This window comes from Equus quagga, chromosome 17 (genome assembly GCF_021613505.1).
Source record: "Equus quagga isolate Etosha38 chromosome 17, UCLA_HA_Equagga_1.0, whole genome shotgun sequence".
NCBI classification, from domain to species: domain Eukaryota; kingdom Metazoa; phylum Chordata; class Mammalia; order Perissodactyla; family Equidae; genus Equus; species Equus quagga.
In genome coordinates, this window is record NC_060283.1 from 36,620,843 (window position 1) to 36,645,881 (window position 25,039).

The following is a 25,039-nucleotide window of genomic DNA, read 5'->3' on the forward strand; positions in this document are numbered from 1 at the left end:
CAAATTCCCCGAGGCGGTGTGAGGGAGTGACAGGTCTGAGAAGCGAAGAGTGGCTCAGCCTGAGGAAACACAGTCCTTGAGGCTTACCAAATATAATTCAACATTCACCTCCTTTCCCCAAATCTAGCTGCTTCCTTCACAGTGTCTCTGCACAGAATGTCCACCCCCAAGGTTGATTAATGCCTTGTCTAGTGCCCAGAAATCCCTTTGGGCTTCCTTCACTCCACATTCCTAATGCTTCCTCCTCTTGCCTCTCTTCCCTGGGGTCTGTTCGCTAATAACCCAATTCATCACAGGTCCCCACCCCAGACCCAGTGTCTGGTCGGATAAGTCCAGTCCACATCTTCTGATTTTTCTGGAATGCTAGGCTTCAGAGACCAGAAGTTCCCCTAAATCATATTATTTACTTCTCGTGCTTTTGAAAAATCCCAAATAAAAGTGAATTTTAAGATACTACATACATCATCTCAAGCACTAGGCAGGATGGAATCCATTTGGAATGCCAAAAGCGGAGAAGGGGGCCCGAGGACCAGACTCCTTTCAGTCTAAGGAGGAGGAGAAAGGTAGATTAGTCTGAAGGAATGAGGAACTTTCTGCATCCAAGAGGGGGAGGTAAGATACAGCCCTCGGCCTGGAGAGCACCTCCACTGACTTCAGCCCTCTCGAGTCCCTGGCCTCTGGTCCTCAACACCACACCCAGTGCCACCCCCAGCATGTTGTAGTTTTGTGTTCTCCACCTGCACTTGTGGGCCCAAGACTCAGCAGCCTGCTGTTGGCTCCAGTACTGGCTATGGGGCTCCCACCTCAATGAGCCCACAGGCCGTGACTCACTCTGCACCTGACCCCCCCTCTTAGCCTCACAGCAACTATTAAAGGATCAAGAACCCATGAGCCGGTGGCTTTGGAAAAGGGGTAGAAGCTATTCTTTGAAAGGCTAGTACGTCTAGTTCATCAAACAGGAGAGGGATGTCAAGCCTGATTCTCTTTCCCATTCTCTGGATCTAGAGATGACTATGGCAGGTGAACAAGTCCCCCCATCGCTGTGACAACCTCCACAGAGTTCACTTACTGCGCCGCCATTAAAAAATGGCGAGCTTTGGGAAGTAATCAATGATTTACGTATTTCAAGGAATCTTGATCAAACTCTACATGAATACCAACTATCATACATTTTAGATGATCAGTGATGCGTTTGCATGGTCACATTCTGCCAGAACAATGGGAGTTTTTTGCTCCGTTACTCAGGAATCTTGGCTTAGAGAGATCCCTCTGATTGGCAGGTTGGAAGGCTCTGACTATTGTAGCTGGATGGGGGGCAAGGGAGCGAGCTGACTGTCTGTTGCTGGGGAGCCCTTGGCCCTCACTGCTCGCCCACGGGCTGGTCTGCTCCATGTAGGAGTTTTGCCCATGGGTGCCCAAGGCTGAAGCTATTCTGCGTCCCCAGCCTGGGCTATCTACTGGGTCCTTAGCTTTAGGGGCTGTCACCTGTGACTTTCCCATTAAACCTGTTCCCTTCTCAGCCTGCAGAGTCACCACTCAGACCTTTCGGCACTTTTTTTTAGGTGTTATAAATTTGGACTGGAGACATACTCGATCCCAAGGGATGATGTTGTCTGGTTGTTGGTGTCGCTGTTTATTTTCCGATTTCTAACTCTACAACAGTTGTTATATTTAACTGAGGGTAATCCTCATCTGCTGCAATCTCTCTTTACACAAGTACGCTTTGAAATATTCGTAGTTTATTTGGTGTTATCTTTTATAATTGATGTTTTAACGAGCATCAGGAAACTTCGGTACGAAATGGAATGACTAATAATAATAATAACATTTACAAGGACAACAGTGATACAACTTCTGGAAATAAAGTGCCCGCCATACGCTGGAGCAGCGCTTTCCCAAAGGCTTTCTATATATTTTTTACTTATTTCTCACAGCAGCCTCAGAAATAAATCTTTTCTACTCCCATTTTACAGGTAAACCCAAGACTGGCTCAAACTCAAGTAAACCCACCAAGGGAGTAGCAGAGTAGATCCGGGGTAGATGTCACTTCAGGCTAATTTGGGGTCCCCTGTGTCCCCCGCTGGTCTCCCTGCAGCTCTCAACCCTGATGCCCCCATTACAAGTCATTCTAGTCCTTGACAGCAATTGCAGCTTTTCATTTCAGTATTTTTGGATCCATGTGTTTGGGTGATGTGGTCATTTAACCACCTGACAGTGCTCAGATCACGGAGTAACGGTCATCTTTTTAAAAACTGTTTCAAATATTCCTTAAAGAAGGTCAGAATGCTTTGGAGACGTTTGCCCAGATCCTCCCAGTGCTGAGACTGGCTCTGAGACACACAGCCTGGCCACTGCCCTCACCTTTCCTCAATGTCTGGATGCAACTGAACGAGTAGCAGCCACACTCGTTTACTTTCCTGAAACCTCTCTTTGAAGAATGGAGGTGGTTCTCTAAGTGTAGCATTTCAAATGTTGCATAGGAGTCCATTCTATCTCCAAAGTTAGCATCAAGAATGATTTCATAATTCATTTTCACAACATCCCCGTGTTCTAAGTGAAATCTCTCGGTTACCCCAGGTCCCACTAACCCAGAGAACAGCCGAGCACCCATCCAGTAGATCAGTCAGCCTATGGGTGTTTGCAGCTGATGGGGAAGAGAATAAGGGTCAAACTGCTCTATCTAATACAATGTATAATACAGTGTCTTACACCCAAAGGGAACGGAGCCTGGCAGTCACTAATGGAAATTGGAATCTGCATTCCAATTCTAATTCCAATCTACATCATTCCATATAAACATAATGTAAGAGGGCCAGCCCAGTGGTGCAGTGGTTAAGTTCGCATGTTCCGCTTTGGCGGCCTGAGGTTCACTGGTTCGGATCCCAGGTGCAGACCTACACACTGCTTGTCAAGCCATGCTGTGGCAGGCATCCCACGTATAAAGTAGAGGAAGATGGGGACAGATGTTTAGCTCAGGGCCATTCTTCCTCAGCAAAAAAAGAGGATTAGCAGCGGATGTTAGCTCAGGGCTAATCTTCCTCAAAATAATAATAACAATAATGTAAGAAATGAACTTTATAGCTAAAAAAAAAAATCAAACTCCTACTTAGCCAAACACTTTGGAAAATATAATATTCTGATGAGCAGAGATCCCCTCTACACCCTATGTGAATTTCCAATTTTGAAAGATTTTGAACATCTTTAAAGGTACCGCACTGACGTGATATTGACTGTGGTTTAATTTTTCTGTCAGTTCACAAGGACTTGTGGACCCATAGACCTGAAGGTCATCGACATGTGTGTCTCATGGTTGAAAATCACTCAGATGAAAGCATTTAGTTATGTGGCTCTCGGCTCATTTGAGTTTTAATAAGTTGACATAGATCTCCTGGGCATTCCTTTCTTGATGAGATCCAACCTCGTGCTGAAACTAGATCAATATCGCTTTCTCCATGGTGACCCTTGCTCTCTCTGTCTTTTCCGCCATCTTGGATACAACAGTTTTGTGGAAAGAGATCATTCAACGCAATGGAGGAGTCGTTACTAATGCCTTGAATATAAGTTGCCTGGCGAAGGTCACCGATGGCTTCACCCAAGGTCACATAGTCCAGGTGGTTAAGGGTGTGCTCACGGACCGGAGGATCCGCCAGCAAATTCATAAACCGCTCACAGCAATCGAGTTTATTGAGTCCATAACCAGCATGAGTCCGGTATACCAAGAGGAAGAAGAGAGCTTTAAGGTAAATGAAATGATTGTATGACCAGATCTTAGCAGCAAACACTTGTCACATTACCCCCTCCCTCTAGAGAATCTGCTAAGGTCCATGAGTTTGAACTCCGTCATATGCAATGAAATTTGGAAATTCAAAATTTTTGCTTCACAAAATCTTTCTAGCCTCAGCAGTAAAGCATGGGTCTTCCAAATTTTAGGAAAATTGTGGTCCATGACCCTATAAATTAACATCCAGATTGCAGAATTGAGTAGCAGCTTTGAAACCATTGGATTCACACACACACACACACACACACACACCCTTTTCTTGGCTCTCACTGGTTTTTATTTCATATTTCACATAATGGAACAAGTTTTGATTAGAGAAAACCATTCCCTAAATAGTATATTTCAATCCAATGTTGTTTTTGTCATGGTCCACTTCATTTTTCAGTGCACTTGCAATGGTCAGTCACAAGAAAACTCATCAAAATGGAGTTTTCTAAGTTGTGAATACTTTCTGAGATGTCCACAGAATTTTTTAGATCTGGAGAAAACTCTGAGCATCAACTCTTGCAAATCCTTCTTTTATAAAAGAAAAAGAAGTTGCAGAGAGTTGTGTCCGTTATTCCAGCACAATCGACCTTAGAACCCTGGTCCCTGATGCCCAGGCCAGCAGGCTCTCCTCAAAATCCTTTTAATCAAAATGAACACGGTTGTGTTCTCTTTCTGGACCTGAAGGTAGTTTCCTTGGCCAGCTGGGAAGACAAGGAGGAAAATTATGTCCATGCAATGACACCCACCCCAATGTTGGCCATACTGTCAGAAGGAGAATCAGAATTCTCGTTCAGCCTCGTGTCTCTGGAGGCCTGCTTGAAATTAAGAACATTTGCATCTATGATGTATCACTTTTCCACCAACTCTAAAAACCGTGCTATCCTCCAGCTCTGTCACTAAGGCTTCAGGGGAAGGTGAGAAATAGTCACAATACTGATCCCGGCACTAATGATCTAGCACCAGGGTTGGCACACTTTTTCCACAGAGGGCCAGAGAGTAAATATTTTAGGCTTTCAGAGCTATGCAGGCTCTGTCACAACTCCTCAACCCTGCATCATGTCACATAAGCATCCAAAGACGATGTAAATGCATGGGCGTGGCTGCTTTCCGTTCCAGTAAAACTTTATCTGCAAAAACAAGCAACAGACCCAATTTGGCCCATCAGCCAGTTTGCTAAACCCTGCTCTAGCAAAACGGAAAAAAAAAATATTTCCCACTCCAAGCCGGAGTTTTTGCCAACTATTTGAATTAATATGCTTCTTAACTGTTTAATCCTTCTTTGTAGTAATTGCAAATATTTATCCTCTTCGAGTGACACTTTCTTTTCTGAAATTTCCAATTTTTTTCTCCTTTCTAGATTAATAATTTTTCTCCTGATTTTCAGGGGCTAGGTTTAAGGGTTAAAAACTATGCCTTCTCTAAGCTGGGGTTTTAACTTTCTAAAGTGATTTCTAGAAGCTTGTCTATCTGTTACAGGTGCTGGAGGTCCAGTGACAATAACCAATCATACTCTTAAGACAAGAAATGCTGCCATTTTGAAGTGGCATATGAGAACACATATGCTTCTCACATCTGCTCTTGGCATATTTGACCACTTTATTCATTTTTTAAGGAAACCGAATCATTTGACCACCGTGACCACTAGCCCCATCCCCCCATATCTCCAGGGCTTGGCACAGAGCCTGGCCCCCAACTAGATGTTCAATAAACCTGTTTGGTGGCAAATTTATCCAGCAGATGGATGGATGGAATGACGCTGTGGCTGTAGTTGCTTGTAATCAGGCAGAACATTATTGCCTTCAGAAATTTTGACCTAATTGTCCTTCTGATGACATGTCAGCTGATGGTCTTGCTGATTCTCCTGATACATTGCACCCTGCCCCACGGACATGATGGAAAAATAGTTAATAAGAATGATGGTAATAATCATAATACTGTTAGCTAATATTCATCAACTACTTTTGGGCCAGGCCCTCTATTAACGCATTTAGACCTCACAATCCCTCTATTTTACAAAGGAGGAAACTGAGTTAGAGAGCTGTGGTGGGCAGAATCGTGCCCCCCCCCCCAGTGATGTCCACACCCTAGTCCCTGGATCCTGTAAATAGGTTACACAGCAATGGGGAATTAAGGCTGCAGATGGAAATAATGTGGCTAGGAAGCTGCCCTTGAAATAGGGAGATTTTCCTGAATAATCTTGGTGACCCTGATGTAATCATAAAAGGTGGAAGAGGGAATCGGAAGAGAGAGTCAAAGACAGGGCAAGTGCTCCCTGGAAACCACAAAAGGCAAGAGAAGAGATTCTCCTCGGAGCATCCAGAAAGGAGCCCAGCCTGCAGGCGCCTTGATTTCAGCCCTGTGAGACCCATTTTGGATTTCTGACCTGCAACACTGTCAGATAATAAATGTTTTATTTTAAGCCACTAAGTTTGTGGTAATTTGCAGGAATGGAAAACACAAGAGGCAAAGTAACTTGTTCCGGGTCACACAGCTAGAAAGAAGCAGAGCTGAAATTCAAATCTTACTCCAAAGCCGCTTTTATTAGCCGTGGTCTCTACTGTGTCTCAGTGAATGAGGAGTTCATTGCCTGAAGGACTCAGCCATCTCGCTCTCCTCTGAAACAGAGCCGAAGCTCAGAGAAGGATGAGATAATCCCCAAGTGCCAGAAACAAAGATAAATCTCAAACTCAGGGGCAGCCATATGCCTGGCATGCGGCACAGAGAAAAATGAGGGATAGAAACAGAGCATGATTAGGAGTCATGGAAGATGAAATGGTAGCCGTTGCCGCTTCTGTGATAACCAACATCACCAATGAGAACCAACTTCAAAACACCGTTAGAAAACCTGGCTGTGGATTTGGGTTCAGAGGACCAATAGAAGCAACTGCAAGCCTGCTGGGGAAGGAGGAAGAATGAGAGAGAGAGGCCAAAACAGGGCTTCCCACTCAAAATGAAGCGGGAAACCGAAATTCCAGAACATGTGAGGAAATCCAGTGCTAACAACAATCTGACAAAAATGGTTAAATTAGTGTCATTAAGATGTTCAGGAAAATTAATGAAGGCATGATTTCTATCAGAAATGTACACACAGTTCGGAAACAAAGACGGGCAGAAATGGAATAAAAAGAGAGAATTATTTTTTAAAATTACAAAAAGAGGGGCCAGCCCAGGAGTGTAGTGGTTAAGTTCGCACACTCCACTTTGGGGGCCTGGGGTTTGCAGGTTCGGATCCCAGCAAGGACCTACACACTGCTCATCAAGCCATGCTGTGGCAGCATCCCACATGCAAAATAGAGGAGGATTGGCACAAGTGTTAGCTCAAGGACCAATCTCCCTCAAGCAAAAATAGGAAGATTGGCATAGATGTTAGCTCAAGGTCAATCTTCCTCATCAAAAAAAAAAAAAACACAAAAATAAAGTAACTCACATAAAAATCGGGAAAAAAAAAAATAGAAGAAGTATGAACTTCAAACCAGACATGGTCAAAGAGCAAATTAGTGGATCGGAAGATGATCCTGGGGAGCTCCCCTGGAAGGCAGCGCAGAGAGACAAAAAGATAAAATTTGTAAAGTGCAACTAAGGGCCCAACTAATAGAAGTTCTAGAAGAAGAGAACACAAGAAATATCAGAGGAACAACTATTTGAAGAAATGTTTGCTGAGAATTTTCCTGAATTAAAGACATGAGTTCTCAGGTTAAAAGCAAACTCTGAGTGACCAGCAGAACGAATAAAAATAAATCCACACCTACACATGTTATCGTGAACCTGAGAACAAGATAACAAGTCAGTCTTAAAAGATACCAGATTGCCTGCAAAGACACAGCAGTTGGGAACTCAGATGGCTCCTTGACAACAATAGAGGCCAAAAGACGGCAACATCGTATCTGCAAAGTATTCAGGAGAAATAGCTGTCTACGTGCCATTTGTATCCAGCTAAACTAGCATCCAAGAGACAGGAGGAAATAAAGACGTTGTAAGACAAACAAAGACTGAGGTAGCTTCCTGCTCACAGCCACTTGAGAGGGCAACTTGGAAATATCAAGTAAAATTCTGGATGCACGTGACCCACAGCCCCAGCAATTCTATTTCTGTGCTTATGCCCTAGACAAGTTTTCTCACGTGTATGCAAGGAGATACATCAAAATTGTGAAATTTCAACATTGTTCATGATAACAAAAAAATTGGAAGTGACCTGTATGTGCATTGATGGTAGAACTGGTAAATAACGTATAGTATGGTCACTCAGTGAAGTATTACTGAGATGAAGTGCATAAACCAAGATGGTTCTCAGGTTTCAAATAAAATGTGAAGGCTGCGGAAGATGCCATCACAGGGCCAGTTGCAATTAATAAGTGCTGTGTTGGTATTTTGGCTCCAGTGTTTCAGCTGTGTTTCCAACAGTCTCCCTCAGAGTGTATGGACTCTTGTGATCCACACATGGCCACCAGTCCAGCTTCTAGTGGCCATGGGTGAACCATGGGGGAAATTCGCATCACCAAGAAAACCTGCACCCTCGAGATAGCCTAAGATTGGGGCCGGCCCGGTGGCCCAGTGGTTAAGTTTGCACCTGCCGCTTCTTGGCAGCCTGGGGTTCTCAGGTTCCAATCCCGGGTGTAGACATGGCACTGCTTGGCACACCATGCAGTGGTAGGCGTCCCACATATAAAGTAGAGGAAGATGGGCATGGATGTTAGCTCAGGGCCAGTCTTCCTCAGCAAAAAAGAGAAGGATTGGCGTTAGTTAGCTCAGGGCTAATCTTCCTCAAAAAAACAAAAAGATAGCCTAAGATCCCCAGGAAATTTGGGGACTTAGTCAGGAAGGGCTGTTGGTTAGATTTGGTGTATAATTCTCTGCAGGTGTTAACTCCTTGAGATAGAAGTTTCAAACCATGTAGAAATATAGGTTGGAGCATCCCCTAAGAAAGAATGTATTAAACGTACATTAAATGCCCAAAGTTTAATGCCGCTTGCCCCTTCCTTCTTAGCAAGCTTTTCTTTGTCTTTAGGAGGATTCCGGTGAATTGATGTCTTTCTGATATCTTTCTAAACGTCGCTTTTCTTCCAGAACTGGTATTCCAAAACCCCTATGGGTAGAAAGCGAGCCTTGGCATTAACGGGAGGTACCACAGAAAAGGAAAAGGATAAAGGAAAAAAGAAGGAAAAGAAAGGAAGAAAGGAGAAAAAGAAAAAGTAAGGCCCTTCTGAGGAGCCGTCCTTGTGCGTCTCTCAGGGATGGAGATGGCCCGACTCTCCAGGGAGGAGACTCGCCATTGCCCGTCTGAAGCCAACCCAGCTCCTGCCGCCAGCTCCTCAGCTCTGCATCCGCTCAGTGAGATCTTTAGGAGGCTGTACCCCCAAGATAGTTGTCCGTAGCAGTTGTTTCTAGAATTTGTAATTGTTTCTTAGTCCATGTACAGTTTGTATAGAAACAAAATTCACTCTTCACACTCTCCGCAATCTTTTCAGGTTGATACTCCATCTCATCCGTCCTACTGGACAGGTTTAAAATTTGATAGTTAGAAAACACTCTAAGTTGACAGCCAGTAAGTAATTTGGGTCTATCGATACACTAGTTTTAATTATTAATCCATATATACTGTATATTATCTTGCACATATTTTAATAAATTAACTCTTTGCTCTATTAATATATTTTATATAATGGAATAAAAGTTGTTGAATGACTCAGTAATTTGGTTGCTAGAGCTAAAAAAAGACCTGCAAAATTAACTAGGGTTGAGCATCACTTAACAACAGGGATATGTTTCCAGAAATGTATCATTAGGCGATTTTGTCATTGTGTGAACATCACAGAGCACACTTACACACACCTGGATGGTAGAGCCTGCTGCACACCTGGCTGCATGGTACTGACCTACGGGACCACCGGGGTATGTGCGGTCCGTTGTTGACTGAAACGTCATCATGCTGCGCGTGACTGTATTTCAGTCTTCCGACTTTGAAGATGGAGAAACTAAGGCGCAGGGCCACACAGCTAATATTTGAAACTTTGGCACTGAAATAATTCCCGTTAATTCCCAGTCTACTGCTCTTGAGAAGCACTGAACCCTTGGCAGGCCCATGACTGCATGAAAACTGCTCCATAAAAATAGAGTAAATGTGGGGGCCATCCCTCTGGCGTAGTGGTCAGGTTTGCACACCCTGCTTCGGCAGCCTAGAGTTCACCAGTTCGGATCCTGGGAGCAGGTCTAGCACTGCTCATTGAGCCATGCTGTGGTGGCATCCCACATAGCAGAACTAGAAGGATTTACAACTGGAATATACAACTACATACTGGGGCTTTGGGAGAGAAAAAAAAGAGGAAGATTGGCAACAGATGGCAGCTCAGGGCCAATCTTCCTCACCAAAAAAAAAAAAAAAATTAGGGTAAATGTGGAGAAGAGAAAGCCTAAATGAAGAAGTTAATGCTAGGGGCCGGCCCAGTGGCACAGCGTAAAAAGTTCACACGTTCCGCTTCTCAGCAGCCCAGGGTTCACTGGTTCAGATCCCGGGTGTGGACATGGCACCACTTGGCACGCCATGCAGTGGTAGGCATCCCACATATAAAGTAGAGGAAGATGGGCATGGATGTTAGCTCAGAGCCAGGCTTCCTCAGCAAAAAGAGGAGGACTGGCAGTAGTTAGCTCAGGGCTAGTCTTCCTCAAAAAAAAAAGTTAATGCTAAATAAGAAAAAGATTAAAGAACAGAAAAGTAAGAGTGAAGGATAAATTAAAGAAACACATAGGTGAGGAGAACAGATTGGTGGTTACCAGAAGGGAAGGGGGTGAGGGGAGGGCAAAAGGGGTAAAGGGGCACATACGTATGGTGACGGATGGAAACTAGACTATTGGTGGTGAACACGATGCAGTCTATGCAGGAACTGATAGATAATAAAGTACAAATGAAATTTTCACAATGCTGTAAGCCAAAATGACCTCAATAAATAATTTTTTAAAAGAGAGAAATAATTTTGTAAGAATATGAAAGGTTATTTGGTGGAAAGTAGTAAATAACCTGTTTCTAAATTGTGGTGAGAACACAGGTTGAGGTAGGATGAATTTGGTTTGGAATTTAGGAATCCCCCATCCGACAGTTTTTGCTTACACCACAGAAAGTCGTAAAATCTCCTGCACAGACCACACTACATCTCCAGCCTCTTCCTGGATCCCCAGGAGGCTGCGTCTTCAATGCCCAAGACCATCAGTGGTTCCCAGGGGGCTTCTGGCCACCAACACATACCCCTCAGCCTGTGTCTGTACGGGACACCGACACAAATTTGCACGGAGAGAGGCAGCCATGGGCCCACATACTCTGGACACATTCTGTACACACCAAAAATACTCTGAGTCTGCCCTCTTGGACAAACTCCGCTTTCTGAGTGCCTGCCATTGACTTGCCTTCTCATACCAAAGGAACCCCAATTTCTGCAGACCTGGGAGCCTGAGCTGCCTTACCCACTTCAGGCTGTGTCTGGCCGAGGCCCAGATTGGCCGGAGTGATGGGCAGACTCCTCACCCTAACCCCAGAGAGCAGTAACATCCCTCTCTCCAGGATGGTGGCCCGGAGAGCCTGTCTTTCACATATCGTGGGAAACAGACTCTTGGTTTTGACCCAAGAAGAGAACTTCAAGGATTTGATGTTCATTGCAAAGTAGGAGGATCTAGACGCTGAAGAAATGAACCTGATGAAAACATGAAAAGTAAACAATGCCGTTTAACTTGGTCTCCGTTTAACAAGCATCCTTTTTCAGAACTCGTACGAATTTGTGTTGGTGAAGCTTAAATAAACAATTGACAATGAAAGGACAGAAATTTAACCGACCCATGTGCTTTGGAGCAGCCCCATCCAATGGAACTTCCCGCGGGGATGGAAATGGTCCAGGTCTGTGCTCGCCAACGGGAGAAGCCAATAGTCACACGGGGCTGTTACGCACTTGAAATGTGGCCGGCAACTGAAAAACCTGGATTTTTTTATTTAAAGTTAATTCAAATTTAAATAGCCACATGTGGCTAGTGTGACTTCTATATTGAACGCTGCAGCTTTATAGTAACTTGAGTCTTAAAAATTGGCAAAGATGGGGGCCGGCCGGGTAGCGTAGTGGTAAAGTTCATGTGGTTGGCTTTGGCGGCCTGGGGTTCACGGATTCGGATCCCAGGTGTGGACCTACACACCACTCATCAAGCCATGCAGTGGCAGCATCCCGTGTACAAAATAGTGGAAGATTGGCACAGATGTTGTTAGCTCAGGGACAATCTTCCTCACCAAAAAAGAAAAAAAAAAATATATATATATAGGTAAAGATGGCCTAAATATCCTCCCAATGTGCTCACTCTCTTTCTGGCAGCCCACTCTCACTGAGACCTGATCGCCACTGGTCCCTTTGTTTTCTCCCAAACTATGACTTCCTGCCCTTCCCACTGCTGGGTTTTCTCTCTAGCTCCGTGTGGCTTGCATCAGCCAGCCCCTCCTCCTGCTTACCAAGAACCATGATGTTGCCTCCCACCCCAGCGGGCTTCGCCCTGCTCACAGCTGCCCTCCGCTCCACGCCGAGTGGACCCCCTTGTACGACACTGCAAAGTGGGCAAAGTATCAACACACCGGAGCCCAGCACATATGCGTTTACACTACAGCCTCCTGCTTTGTGTGTGGCAGAGGATGTGTAGATACCTGTGAATACAATCACACAGACATATATTCCACTTTTTTTTACAGAATGGTAACATATATATTTATATAGTTATACCCCCTTCTCTTTAGACTTAATAACATATCTTGGATACTGTTTCGTATCGGCACACATAGATTGGCCTCATTTTATATTAGCTACATAATACCCCACTTTCTGGATAGGGCATCATTTATTTAACCAGTCCACTGTTTGACAGACATTTGGATTACGTCCACCCTTTGGCTATTCCATCAATGCTGCAATGAATACCTTTATACATTCTTCTTTGTGGGTATGTACGGGGAAAAAAAAATCTGTAGGACAAATTCCCAGAAGAGAAGTTATTGGGTCAAATTATCTGTGCACCTTGCATTTGGGTAGCTCTTGCCAGGTTGCCCTTGCAAGAGCTGCTCATCGCGTCAGACATGCGGGAGGATGCCCATTGCGTCGTCATCCCCAGGGCAGGTTATCGAACGGTGAGGCTGTCAGTGATGCACATTTAAGGTCCAGAGCTCCTTGCAGAGGTGGTGCAGTCATGTGCTGCAACTCCCCGTTTAACTGACGTGGAGACAGGAGAAATGACAGCCCCCAGGTGAGGACAGGAAAATGAGGGGTGTGCGCAGTGGGGTGGGCGGGTGGAGGGACTGGCAGAGGGAAGGGGAAACAGACCCTTCGTGGGAGTTCTGCTGGGGCCTGAGCTCTTCCTGGACCATTATGTGCCAGTTAGCTCCTCTTGAGTATTTTCTTAAGTGAAGGGGACAGTAATTAATGTCATTAACCCTCATTAAGGGAGCGCTCTGTGGAATGGAATCTGATAAAGTGGAATTGAAGCTCTCTATGGCTCTGTGCTTGGCCTGCCCTGAGGAATGAGCAGGTTCCTGGTCCAGAACCATCGGCTGGTAACACGGTCCCCTGAGATGATGTTCCTGAGACCAGCGGGGCTTAAACGACCGCCTCCGTTCAGAACTAACCAGTTTAGAGCACCCTCGGGCTCAAGAATCTACCTTCGTGACTCTTCCTAAACAGATGTCCACATGCAATGCAAGGGCAGTAATTGTGTAGGTGTCACAGGGCTATTTCACAAGAGTAACACTATTTTCAGCCACTAACGACACTCCAGGACCTAAGCCTCTGAGAGAAGTGGCTTCTGATGTCTGCAAAAGTGAAGATCTTAATTGAAGAGAGGCATGATGCTAACAAAACCTTGGACTTGAAACCACACTGGCAGCTCCCTAACCAATGAGATTTGGAAAACCAAAAGGCCCCTGGGCCCAAAATACGGGTCTCCAAGCGCCCGAAGTCTCCACCACTAGAATCGCTTGTTTGTTAAGGCGCGGTTCTCTCAACAATTCCATCTCATGAGAATTGACGGCTGCAACATAGCCACCATTCTTTGTTGGTGCTCCAAGTCTTTCACTGAGCATCCTCCATGTACCAGGCACCAGGAGGCAGGCGTGTGCTGCCCTGCAGCCTAGTAGGGGAAGAGATGTTAATAAGATGGTCATGCGGTGAATGTGCGAGGCCGGATCAGTGCAATGGGGCTGTGTGCCCTGGAACCGGCCTGGCTTCAGGGATGAGGCTGACGGCTGCCTGGCTTCATCCCTTTTCGGATGGAGAATCTGAGAGTCCACGTGGAAGTGGCAGATCTGTCTGATTCTTTGGCTCTTTGCGACAGCTGCACTTACCACCCATGTAATTGCCTGAGACAGTGTGTCCAGGGGCCCTTGGCACATGGGATGCACTCGGTAACTCTTTCTTGCTTGTAGACGGTCAGTGGTGCACATTTCACTTTGGGCTTTGGGAGGTAACTGGGAACCCAGGAGTCTGGGGAGTTTGGCCCCCACACTCTGGGTTCATTGTCAGACGATGGTCTCCTTGCCCCAGGCAACTAAACCAGTTCCTCCCCATGGCAAACCAGCACCGGGCCTCACTCTTTCTCTTGGCCTAGGGATTAGGCATTTTAGGAATAGTCTCTGCTGTCCGTTCTGGTGATCCGAGCGCAGTCTGGGCCCAGCTCCCACATTTCTGGCTCTGCACTCCACGTTTTCTGTGGGCCTGCATTTAATCTCCGCCTCATGGGGCTGCTGGGGAGAGGAAACCCAGCTCTGACCGGTGCGCTCCACACAGTGCCCAGCACCAAGTGACTCCTCCGTGAGCACCGCTCGCTGTTCAGTTACTGTACTTCTGATGCCCAAAGTGGAGCCAGCCCAGTGGAGCAGGTGCCCTGGGGGAGGTCTCTACCTCTGCAAGATGATGGTGCAGTGCTGTGATGAAGGGGGAGGGCTGGGGAGGGGAGTGGGAAGTGCCTGCCTCCTGAGGGCGGGGGGGAAAAGGTCCTGTGAGAAGCTGGGGACCCTCTACAGGCCCCCCCCCCCCCCCTTCCATCTCCAACCCTTTCACTCGGCTCTGTTTCCCTTGTTGCGGGCAAGTTTGGGGGCTGGTAGCCCTCTGTGGATCGCCTCTGGGATACCCCTGGCTCCATCTCTGGAGCCCTTGGCTGGCCTTGCTCGACCCTTCCTCAGTCCTTGCCCCGGCCTGTCTGATAAGGAAGATCAGCCAGTGTGCTGTGTGTGCTGTGTGCACAGTGTGCGCTGTGTGTGCTATGAGGAGGGTTGTACTTCTTAGAATGCATGGTAGGCTGGGCTGGGCTGGGCTCGGTCCAAATTCACAAACCAGCTGAGTGACCTCGGGCCAGTCCAGCCACACATCTACATACATGTACACAGGACACATAAGCACGCTACACACATGACTCACAAACAAACACATGCATACACATGTAGTCATGTAAATGCAGGTACACATGTATACACATACAAACGCATATACACCCCACACACACACCTACATAATACACATGCATACATTCACATGCATACCCACATCACACACACACACACACACTCCTCCCACAGCCCCCATCTCCTCAGTAGGGCTGATGGCAGATGCCCATGGCCCTTACATCCCTGAGCCTCAGGCCTCACCCAGGGCCACGGCAGGCGCTGGGAGCAGCAAACGGGGGAGAGGCACAGGCAGGTGCTCCAGGGCCCCCGGGGGGGCAGGGGCAGTGTGTTTACTGTCTACAGTGAGCGAATGCACCGTGAAAACATCCGGTTCCTGCTCCTCACCGGAGTCAGAGGAGACCCCAGCTGTGGCAGGAAAGGCTGACACAGACCCCTACAGCTCCCACCTGCAGGTGGAGCAAGGACAGACAGGAAGGGCCCGAGGCTGCAGCCCAGGAGAGCACCATGGACAATCACCATGCTGGGAGTGCGTCTCCACCCAAAACTGAAACTATCTCCACTTTACAAGCAGGGCTCAGAGAGGTTAATGATCTTCCCAAAGTCACAGGGCTGCTCCCCAACCCCACAGGACCACCCCGTGGCTCGGAGGAGCAGGATGGAGGCAGAACCCAGTGATCTGGGGCCTGTCCTTCTAGCTCTGAGCTCCTATCGCCTTAGGAAACGAGCATCCCAGAGATGAGAGATGTTCGGAATATTCCTTAACCTTTAACCCGTGACAATCATCAGGGTCATTGTGATAAGTGGACCATGGCCAGTTCACCATGCCTCCCAAATCACAAGGCTCTGGATACACCCTTGAGAAGGCACCCAAAATATGACACGGCAAAGTTCTTTACACACCACCGAATATTCAGCATGTAAACAGAAAATGGCACCAGAATGCCAAGGGTTTTATCCTGAGAGATGCAAAACCCAATGCTTACGCAAAAGGTAGGCAGCTGGAGGTCAGAGCTGGCGTGCTCTCACTAGACATGTGATTCTCTGAGCACCTGGCTTATTTTTTGTCCCAGAGTGATAGCATGAGAGCTGGAGCCCCATCTGTTCAGAGGTCATCCTCATCTCAGAGAGCGGGGGCAATCTGTGTCTTTGATCAGTGGCCGATGATGCCATCTTCCTCAGGCTGTGTCAGTACGCTTCCGGAGGCCCCCTGGGCAGGTCGGCCGGCTCTGCATCCTCCAGGAGGCAGCAGGCTCTTTGCACCAGCCTAGCATCTTGCTGGCACTGCTTTGACAGTCAAATCTATCTCCAGTGACAGCTCCCATCCTGCTACTCTGTCCATTTACCTTGCCTTATTTTTTATTAACCCCACTTTATTTACCGCCACCCGACGTGATAGATATCGAACTGTTTTCCGTCCTCCTTCAAGCTGCACTGGAAGGTACAATCCTCCAGGAGAGCAGGTGAGGCCCTGAATGGCTACATGGAGAAGTCCTCCCTCAACCCTAACTGGACTTCAAATGGCCGAGAAGCTTCGATTGTGCTAAGCCCCTGAGAGCTTATGGGGCAGGGGAGAGCAGTTAGGATCAATCGAAGGGTTGTATGGGCTAGGCGTGCAATGGCGTGTATATCATATTTACATTTCCTTTGTCACCACGAAGTCACATTTCCACACCCAAGTGCAAAAGACAGGGAGAAATGTACTTTAGCTGAGTGCCCAGCCTCTACACAAGTGGAAACGTGGGAAATGATCTCCAATTTTGAGATTGTGGATTCAAGCATACAAATTCAAGGATGTTTGATATTTTCCAGCAAAAGCACTAAAGATAATGAAATCGTCCCTTCGGACAATCACATTAATATTTGCTCTCTCACTGTGCCTGAATATGCCATTAGGGACTCTTTTTGAAAGAAAACTTTCCAATAGTCTCTTATCAAAACAAATACCCAGGAGAGGGGCAAATATTAGTTTTTATTGAGTTAGGGCACAAGTGCAGCAAAGAGCTCACCACCCAGGATATGAAGGGGAGATGTCGCCGGCCCCTTAGAAGCCCCCCTCATGCTCCACCCGATTACTGGCCTCCCCTCTCCCAAAGGGGACTATTGTCCCGACCACATTCATCGTACGTTAATTCTGCCCGGTTTTGAACTTCATGGAAATGGAAGTAGAGAGCATGCATTCTTTTGTGTTTGGCTTCTTTTGATCAACAGTATCTTGTGGGACACTTCCATGTCCTTCTACGTAGCAACAGTTGACTCGTTTCTCTCGCCATGTAGTATTTCTCTGTATGCGCCATGGTGATGCTTCTGTTCTGCTGTTGATGAACATCTGTCTTTTTTGTTTGGTTTGGGACTTTTATGAATGATGTTGCCATGATACCTCGAAGGGCATCTCTCGGTGCACACGTGCACACATTGCTGTCATGGATACACTAGGAGGACAACTGCTCGTCCCAGAGCATCATCAAGTGTAGAAGGCAGTGCCAATTTCCCCATACCGCCCACACCCTTCCCAAACCTGGGGTGGCCGGCCATTTAGGCGGTCACCACTCTGGAGTGGGTGTCACAGCACTGCACAGTGGTTTTAAATTCCTTCTCCCTGCTGACTGCCAAGGTTGCTCATGTTTTCATAAGCTTGGGAACCATTTGGATCTACTCTTTTTTAAAATGCTTGTTAAGATTCCTGTCCATTTCTTTATGGGGTTGTCTATCTTTTTCTTCCCAACTTTAGATTTCTTCCCATGTTCTAAACAGAAGCTGTTTGTAGGTACATGAGTTGCAAATATTGTCTCCCATTCTTCGTGGCCTTTTCACTGTCTTCATGGTATCTTTTTTTTTTTTAAAGATTGGCACCTGAGCTAACATCTGTTGCCAATCTTCTTTTTTTTTTTCTTCTTCTTCTTCTCCCCAAGGCTCCCCAGTACATAGTTGTATATTCTAATTGTAGGTCCTTCTGGCTCTGTGATGTGGGATGCCACCTCAGGATGGCTTGATGAGCAGTATATAGGTCCGTGCCCAGGATCCCAACTGGCGAAACCCTGGGCCACCAAAGCAGAGCACACGAACTTAACCACTGGGCCACAGGGTCGGCCCGTTCGTGGTATCTTTTGATGAAAAGAAGTTCATAATATTAATGTAACTTAGCTTATCAATTTCTGCTTTGTGGTTACAGCTTTCTTGTGTCCTATTCGATAGCTATTTTACTTTTGTATCCTCTGTTGCAGTTTTTTGGTCCTATTTTGTGTCCCTATTGTTACTAGTTTTCAACTTAGTCATTCTGATAGCTGTGTAGTCATTGATGGATTTGGGGGGTGTTAAACCAGCCTTGCACTTTCAAAGACAAGACTGCATTTGACGAGAAGACCAGAAGAAAGGTCAGCCAAGAGGCTGGGGTGCAAGGCAGGTCCCCACACTGAGCCCTCTGACCTGGGATAGGGAGAAACCAGTGGATCCAAGACTCCAGGAGTACCTACACCCACAGTGAGTTTGCAGAGGTGCCACCTGCAACACAACTACCCTGAATGTGGAGCAGCATGAGCCACTTCCAATGCCAGCCACCCAGCGAGACGCGGTGTTCTACCCACCAGCCCCGCTCCAATGTTTCTGGGGCTTAGAGGGTGGCGAGACCTCACTGTGTGGCACTCCAGCAGGGCTGGACCTGAGCAGAAGCTGACACCAACCAGAAACCCGTGTCTCCCCCGGCACACGCGGGGGCCTGTGTTCAGCAGCCAAGACCTCATGGATCCGGGGGGCTCCCAAGGCCCACGGAGCACAGTACCTCATCCCTATGGGTGAGCTTGGTGCTTGACTCAAACGGCAGAGCGGGGATGACATCCTCCCTCTTGAAAGACAGATTTTAGCCAAGTGGAAACTAATTGATCCTGCCTCAGCGACTTCGCCAATTTGCGAGAATTCTACAACTGACACATCAGCTGATGGGGAATGTTACCTTTATATAAAACAGTTAGCCACAGACTTCAAAGGGTTCTCTAAGGATGTAATTTAATTACGTCCTCCCCAACAAGACATCCAAAATACCCTCGCTTAGCTTTTGTGTGTGTATTTATATTAAGCACAATGCCCACGTCCTGTGACATTAGTATTTCTCTTCACATCATTGAAAATATGAGTACTTTGGAACTGGTTGGAGCAAATTATAATGCACCCAACCAGGGCCTTTTGTTACGCAGCTCTTCAAAGGGGGTGCCTGCCTGGCCCTCTGAAAGCTGTGGTCCCACTGGAGTTCATTTGAGAACACTCTACCCCAAGTTGGTCTTGCAAATTATTTCTGCCCTATGCAGAGAAATCTTTTTATTTTCCTCATGGCATCAAGTGACTTTGAATCTTGCATAATACATACTCACGCATACACAGGGAAAGGATTCTTGTGTCACCAGGATTAAATAATGCTTATGATAATGAGCTGACGGGACATGGAATGAGTGAGGTTTTGTGTTTGCTCCTGGAGCGGTGTGGTGCCATGTCCACTGGGGGAAGAACTCCAAGACTGCCAGGCTCCTACTGGACTATGCCAGTAGCTCAAAATCTGGACTTGGGCTACATTTGGCCTTAGTGAAGCACATTCCTACTTTTTCTCTTCTCTCTGAGAAAGGGACGAATGATACGCCTTTCAAAGGTCAACTAATGCTAAGATGACAACCAGACCACACAGGATTTTGACTGCTAAGTTGTAGGCCTGGCTTCCTAGGCTGGTGGCAAGCTTGCTGCTGGCCAAGCTGACCACAGGCCAGCACCAAGGGGCACTCCACCCCAGACCTTTGGCTCTATGAAGAAGGTAGACCCAGCCTCTGTTCCACCAATGACAGATCAAATGGAGGCTAGGCATGCATGAATACACAGCACCAGAGAGCTCACCATGCCTGCAGAGGTTGGCACCAACTTTTCTCACTAGCATTGTTCCTCCAGGGGCCAAGGACCTCCGACGCCCTCTCTGTGCTGAGCCAGCACAGTCGAGCCAGTCACTTGGCTCAAGGTCTCCATCCTTGATAAGGATGGGAACTTCTCTCATTCCCCAAAGAGCACATTGAGAGTTTGATGAAGAGGTGGACCAGTCAGCACCTACCCAGGGTTCCATCGAAAGGGACACCACAGCAAGGCTTGGATCCCAGTGCCCTCAAGTGGAGATTTGTAAACACTGCTCTCCATCAATTCCAGATTAGGAATGTGCTCTGTTATGGCCAGGACATGTGAGGAATCTCCTATTCCAAGTGTAAAGATGGCAGCATGTCACTTTATGAATATTTGTTTATTAATAGAAAATAACTTATTCGCCATCTCCAATAAGTAAATGTTGTGCAAATATTTAAAGAATGTTTGTTTTTAGCCTGCTTGGGGGCCTTCACATCTCACCTGTCCCTACCTTCTCACCCAGTACGCATATGCTCACAGGAGATGTCCATCTCAGAGACGTCTCTTCCTTGGGATGTGGAACACCGAGGGGATGGGCAAGGACAGGGGGAAGGGGGAGGAAAGAAGAGATGCTCATTAAACAAGCAATTCCTTTGGACCTGTTTTGTGCGAGGCACAAGCATCTCTTGACCTTGTGATGAAGTTCCGAAGTGTGAGCTGACTGAGTACTGGATGGATGGTCCAGGCATGGCCATGGGGACAGCCTGGAGCCCGGAGCAGCTATGGAATGGGAGTCCCAGCCGATGTGTGCATGCTGCTGTTGTCCCAGCCCAGCCCTGACCTGTCTGGCAGGAAATGCAGTCACGTGAATAAGATTCTGAAGTCCTTCTTGTGTGTTTCATCTGGTCATCAGCCACTAACTTCTTTGACTGCATCATTATCATGGGCCAGGGGCTGCCCAGGAAGAGCATGACTTTGGCTTAAAAGATGGATCGTGAAGGCACCAACCACTGGAGGCTGCTGCTGGCCTTTCCCTTGCAACTGAATGACACAGTCTTTGTCGAAGTAAGACCCAAGGGAGGCTCCACAGCAGCCAAAGCTTTCTTTATCTCAGAGCAGTAATAGCATCAGCTGACCAGGTGACCATCTGGGCCACCGCCAATCATGCCACCACAAATATCCTCTCGTACATAGCTCTGTTCATTGCTTTGTCTATTTCTGCTAGATAGATTCCCAACAGTGGCCCAGCTGGGTCAAAGTTTCATGTACACAGAGTGGAGAGTGGAAGTCTTAGACTATAGGGCTGTGGGATCCTGCCAGCCCTCTAGGAGTGGGGTCCCCTCATGGACACCCCCAGCAGAGGACGCCTGTCAATCATTTCTGCCATTATAGAAACTGGCTGAGGGTAGGTGGAAGCCACATCCAGAGAGTGAGACGTGGTTGGAGACATCGATGTCTGCAGATGCCTTCAGAGGGACCCCAATGCTGTCGATGGCTCCACCCTCTCCAGGGCCACTTTCCGATGGGCTTCCTACCACACCAGACACAAGAGGGAAGGAACAAGGAAGCCGTTGTCAGGGAAAAGTTGAAATAAACACCAAATTGCTTCAGAGCAGGGGAAATGCTTCCATCAGATTTGCATTCCCTACATTCACTGGTGGGATCAACATCTCTGGAAGGCAGCTCCCTGGGAGCTTGCTGAAGAGAACTGAGCATGTGTGCACACCTTAACCTTGTTTGCGATGCTCACAAAGGACACTCCTGCCCGCATCTATGCCGCTGTGGGATGCCAAGGTGGGTTTCTGGCAAACATCTGAATTTACATCAAGATGAGGCAATGGGTGGGGGAGAGGGAAACGGGGAGCTGTTAATCAATGGGCATAAATTTTCAGTGAAGCAAGATGAGTAAGCTCTAGAGATTTGCTGCACAACTTTGTACCGATAGTCAACAAGACCGTACTGTACACTTAAAATATGTGAAGAGGGCAGATCTCACGCTGAGTGTTCTTACAACAATAAAATAAAATTTCTTTTAAATGAGGTGATGGGGAGAGGATTTTCAAACTACCAGAGCTAGGATGTCTTCATCTTGACAATTCACAGTGAGGCTTAAAAATACGGTCTAAAATAACATTTTAAAGAGGGTCCCTCAAATAGAGCTGGAGTGTCCTATACAGAGCAGCCAGCTCAAGGGCAGAGACCTGCAGTAAGTGGCCTCCGCCTGTACCCCATCCCCACCCCACAGATGGAGCTTTTTACACGCCCTGCCTTCCCGCGCTCTTGTGACTGGGACACCATAGGATAGAGGGGGCATGCTTGAGATGGATGCTCTATCAGGGCTCTTCTCATGCTAGACCATTGAAGAGGCAAATCCTTAGCACCGAGAATCCAGGAATAGACAAATCCATCCAAATGTCTCCTCCTGAGTCGAGAACACCCTGAGAGACTGGACCGCTTCGTGTGGGCGGTACTGCATACACATCACGGGAGGGAGACAAGACCCAACTCTGAGGACAAACGCTTCTGATGGTCAAGTGAAGACTCTGATGCCAGCTCACTCTCCTGTCCCTCCTAAAGATGCCCCACTTTATTACGGGGCGTGAGTTGTAAGGGTGGAGAGAAAGGGGTACGGGATTGGTGGGCTTATAAAGTGGGGGGTGGGGGGCGGTGCAACCTGTTTTAAGCTCTGTGATAATTTACACTCAGAATAATATTAAGGAGTGAAAGCTGCAAAGACCAGACAGTTTAGGAGGTGTAATGTTAACCAGACAGGCTTAATATCCAGACGATTTGGAGGAAATGAAAAAGAGTAAAAACCCTAACATCTGCCTCTTCTCCTTCTCTCCTCATCAGAACTTGGGATCTCCCATACCTTCCCCAAAGCCGAATAAATCTGTGTTTGCTCAAGATTTCATTTTTGTCTTGGCCACTTATGTTTGAGTATGTGTGCTACACTTACGTTATCAAACCACCGTCACAGCCATGTTCAGATGCACCTGCATGCAAGCACACACACGCACATCTCAGCTGGCATGTGTAATTTGGAAATGTTGAGTCCCAATGACGTCCATTGACTGAGGAAGGAAGAGCTAAGGCCCCTTGAACAGGAAGCATTTTGCAGAGCCTTCCTCCTGGTTGCCTTGGTGAATCCCCATGGAATGAAGATTGTCTTGGTGATAAGAGGGGAACCAAGCCAGGAGAATGGAGGAGATATTAGTATATTGGGGCCAATAAAATCTTGAAAGTTGGCTTCCTGGAGACACGCTGGGGATGCCACCATGCTTTCACCCAGGTGTCCTGCTGGCATTGTTAGGTCAATAAACTCTCCTCAGACGCTGGGAGCCAAATGGCCCCTCTTTCTGTACATTACCCCCAGAGCCCAGAGCCCGACTTCCATGAAGGTGAGGGATGCTGACAGCTGAAATATGATGCTGGTGTCACGAGGCCAGCTCCAGAATGCCTCAGGGCAGCTGGAGGCCAATAAAACATCCTCAGACCCTACCCACCAGAGCCCATCTCTGCCTGGGGTCCCTGGGATTTCAGAGAAGACACAGCTAGTAAGGTGGGGAGAGGGCCCACTGCACAAAACAGATGCCTATTAACTAAGAGAGTTCATAATGGACCATAGCATAGTTGGGAAGTGTTTCTGCAATCAGGAAATAGACCAGGGAGGGGAAGGGAAGAAGGACAGAGCATGGATAATCAACCCCGCCTGAAAGGAAGAAGGATGAATGATCCAGAGTGGTCTTAGAGAACCTGCGCAGGCACCAGTGCACTCGAGGGCTCCTGGTGGGACCTGCCAGGGTGCTGGTGCAGGCTCCTGGCAGAACCCGATGATGCAGCCGCTGTCTGCGAGGGTCACTTGCAGCTCTGGGCCCCTGTAGGGCGTCCCTGAGTGGTGCTTCTCGGTCTTGGACACACCCTTGAATCTCCCGGGGATCTTGTTAATGTGCAGATTCTTCATCATGGGTCAGGATTGGGGCCCAAGATTCTGCAGGTCTGACAAGGTCTCAGAAGACACTGATGCAGCTGGTCTCGACAATGTTCTTAGAAATGCAGCATCTTGGGATCCACGCCAGACCTACTGAATCAGAATCCACCCTTTACTGCATCCCCAGGTGACTCAAATGCACATCGATTTTCAGAAGTTCTGTTCTAGACAGCACTTAGGCACTGGAAATCGGAAAGGGAGCAAGTCGGAGACAACTGTGCCTGAGCACTCACGATGTGTACACTTGAAATGAGTGCACTAGGGGACCATGTGGAGCCATCGTCTTGGAGTTTCCGCCATACTGCAGGGAGCGAATCCATCATAAGACAGACGCCACGAGAGTGATGGTGCCCACGCCCGCCATGGACATCCACTTCACCGGGCGGGGCACTTTGGCCCAGGTACTCCTAGGTGTGGTCCATTCATGTGGCCGTTTGTCTGGTGGCAACAATACTCACAATTTTCTCTGATCTGCAAAAGGCAAGAAACCAGATGGTTCTTTGTCAAAACATAGATGGGCCAAAACCTGGTGACACAGAGTTCCAGGGATTAGTCCTGACAGGTCAAATTCATCTGTGTTTGTGCAAAGACTCAATGAAGATGCTAAAAAGAGGTGAGATACATTGGGAGGCTTGATTTTAGGCCCAGCGGAAAGCAAGGCTTTGCTTACATAATTGAGGGGAGAGGTATGTCTAAGGAATCGACGTAGAAAAACATTTTTAAAATCTTCCCATTGACAGGTATGAGAAAAACCTAAAAACTATCAGCAAAAGGAAATTCCTTAAACTAGTAAGAAATGAAAGTTAGCCTATGTTTTATTCAAAGAAACAAAGAGAAAAAGCAAGAAAGAGTGAGGGTCAAGAACACAGAACAGGGCGGGAGACCCGTTCAGCCCAGCATGGCCGCTGACAGGTGTGCACAGACCTTTGGCAAAACTCAACCCACCTAAACCTCAGGTTCCTTGTCCCTAAAACTGGGCATCTGACGTCCAAAACTCATTTCT

General features: G+C 47.3%; 1 protein-coding gene across 3 annotated transcripts in view; it reads left to right on the forward strand.

Moving 5' to 3' along the window:
• Positions 1-9,549, forward strand: part of IQCA1 (IQ motif containing with AAA domain 1) — a 157,975-nt gene extending 148,426 nt beyond the window's left edge. Inside the window, exons 17-18 of one of the 3 annotated variants that reach the window (XM_046644268.1) lie at positions 3,502-3,740; positions 8,834-9,549. In XM_046644268.1, the coding sequence (XP_046500224.1) occupies positions 3,502-3,740; positions 8,834-8,962 (368 nt within the window). In that variant the 3' untranslated portion in view covers positions 8,963-9,549. Of the gene's footprint in view, positions 1-3,501; positions 3,741-5,245; positions 5,349-8,833 lie in introns of those variants that run through there. The other 2 variants (XM_046644267.1, XM_046644269.1) reach the window with 2 other exon arrangements.
• The last annotated feature ends 15,490 nt before the right edge of the window (positions 9,550-25,039 follow it).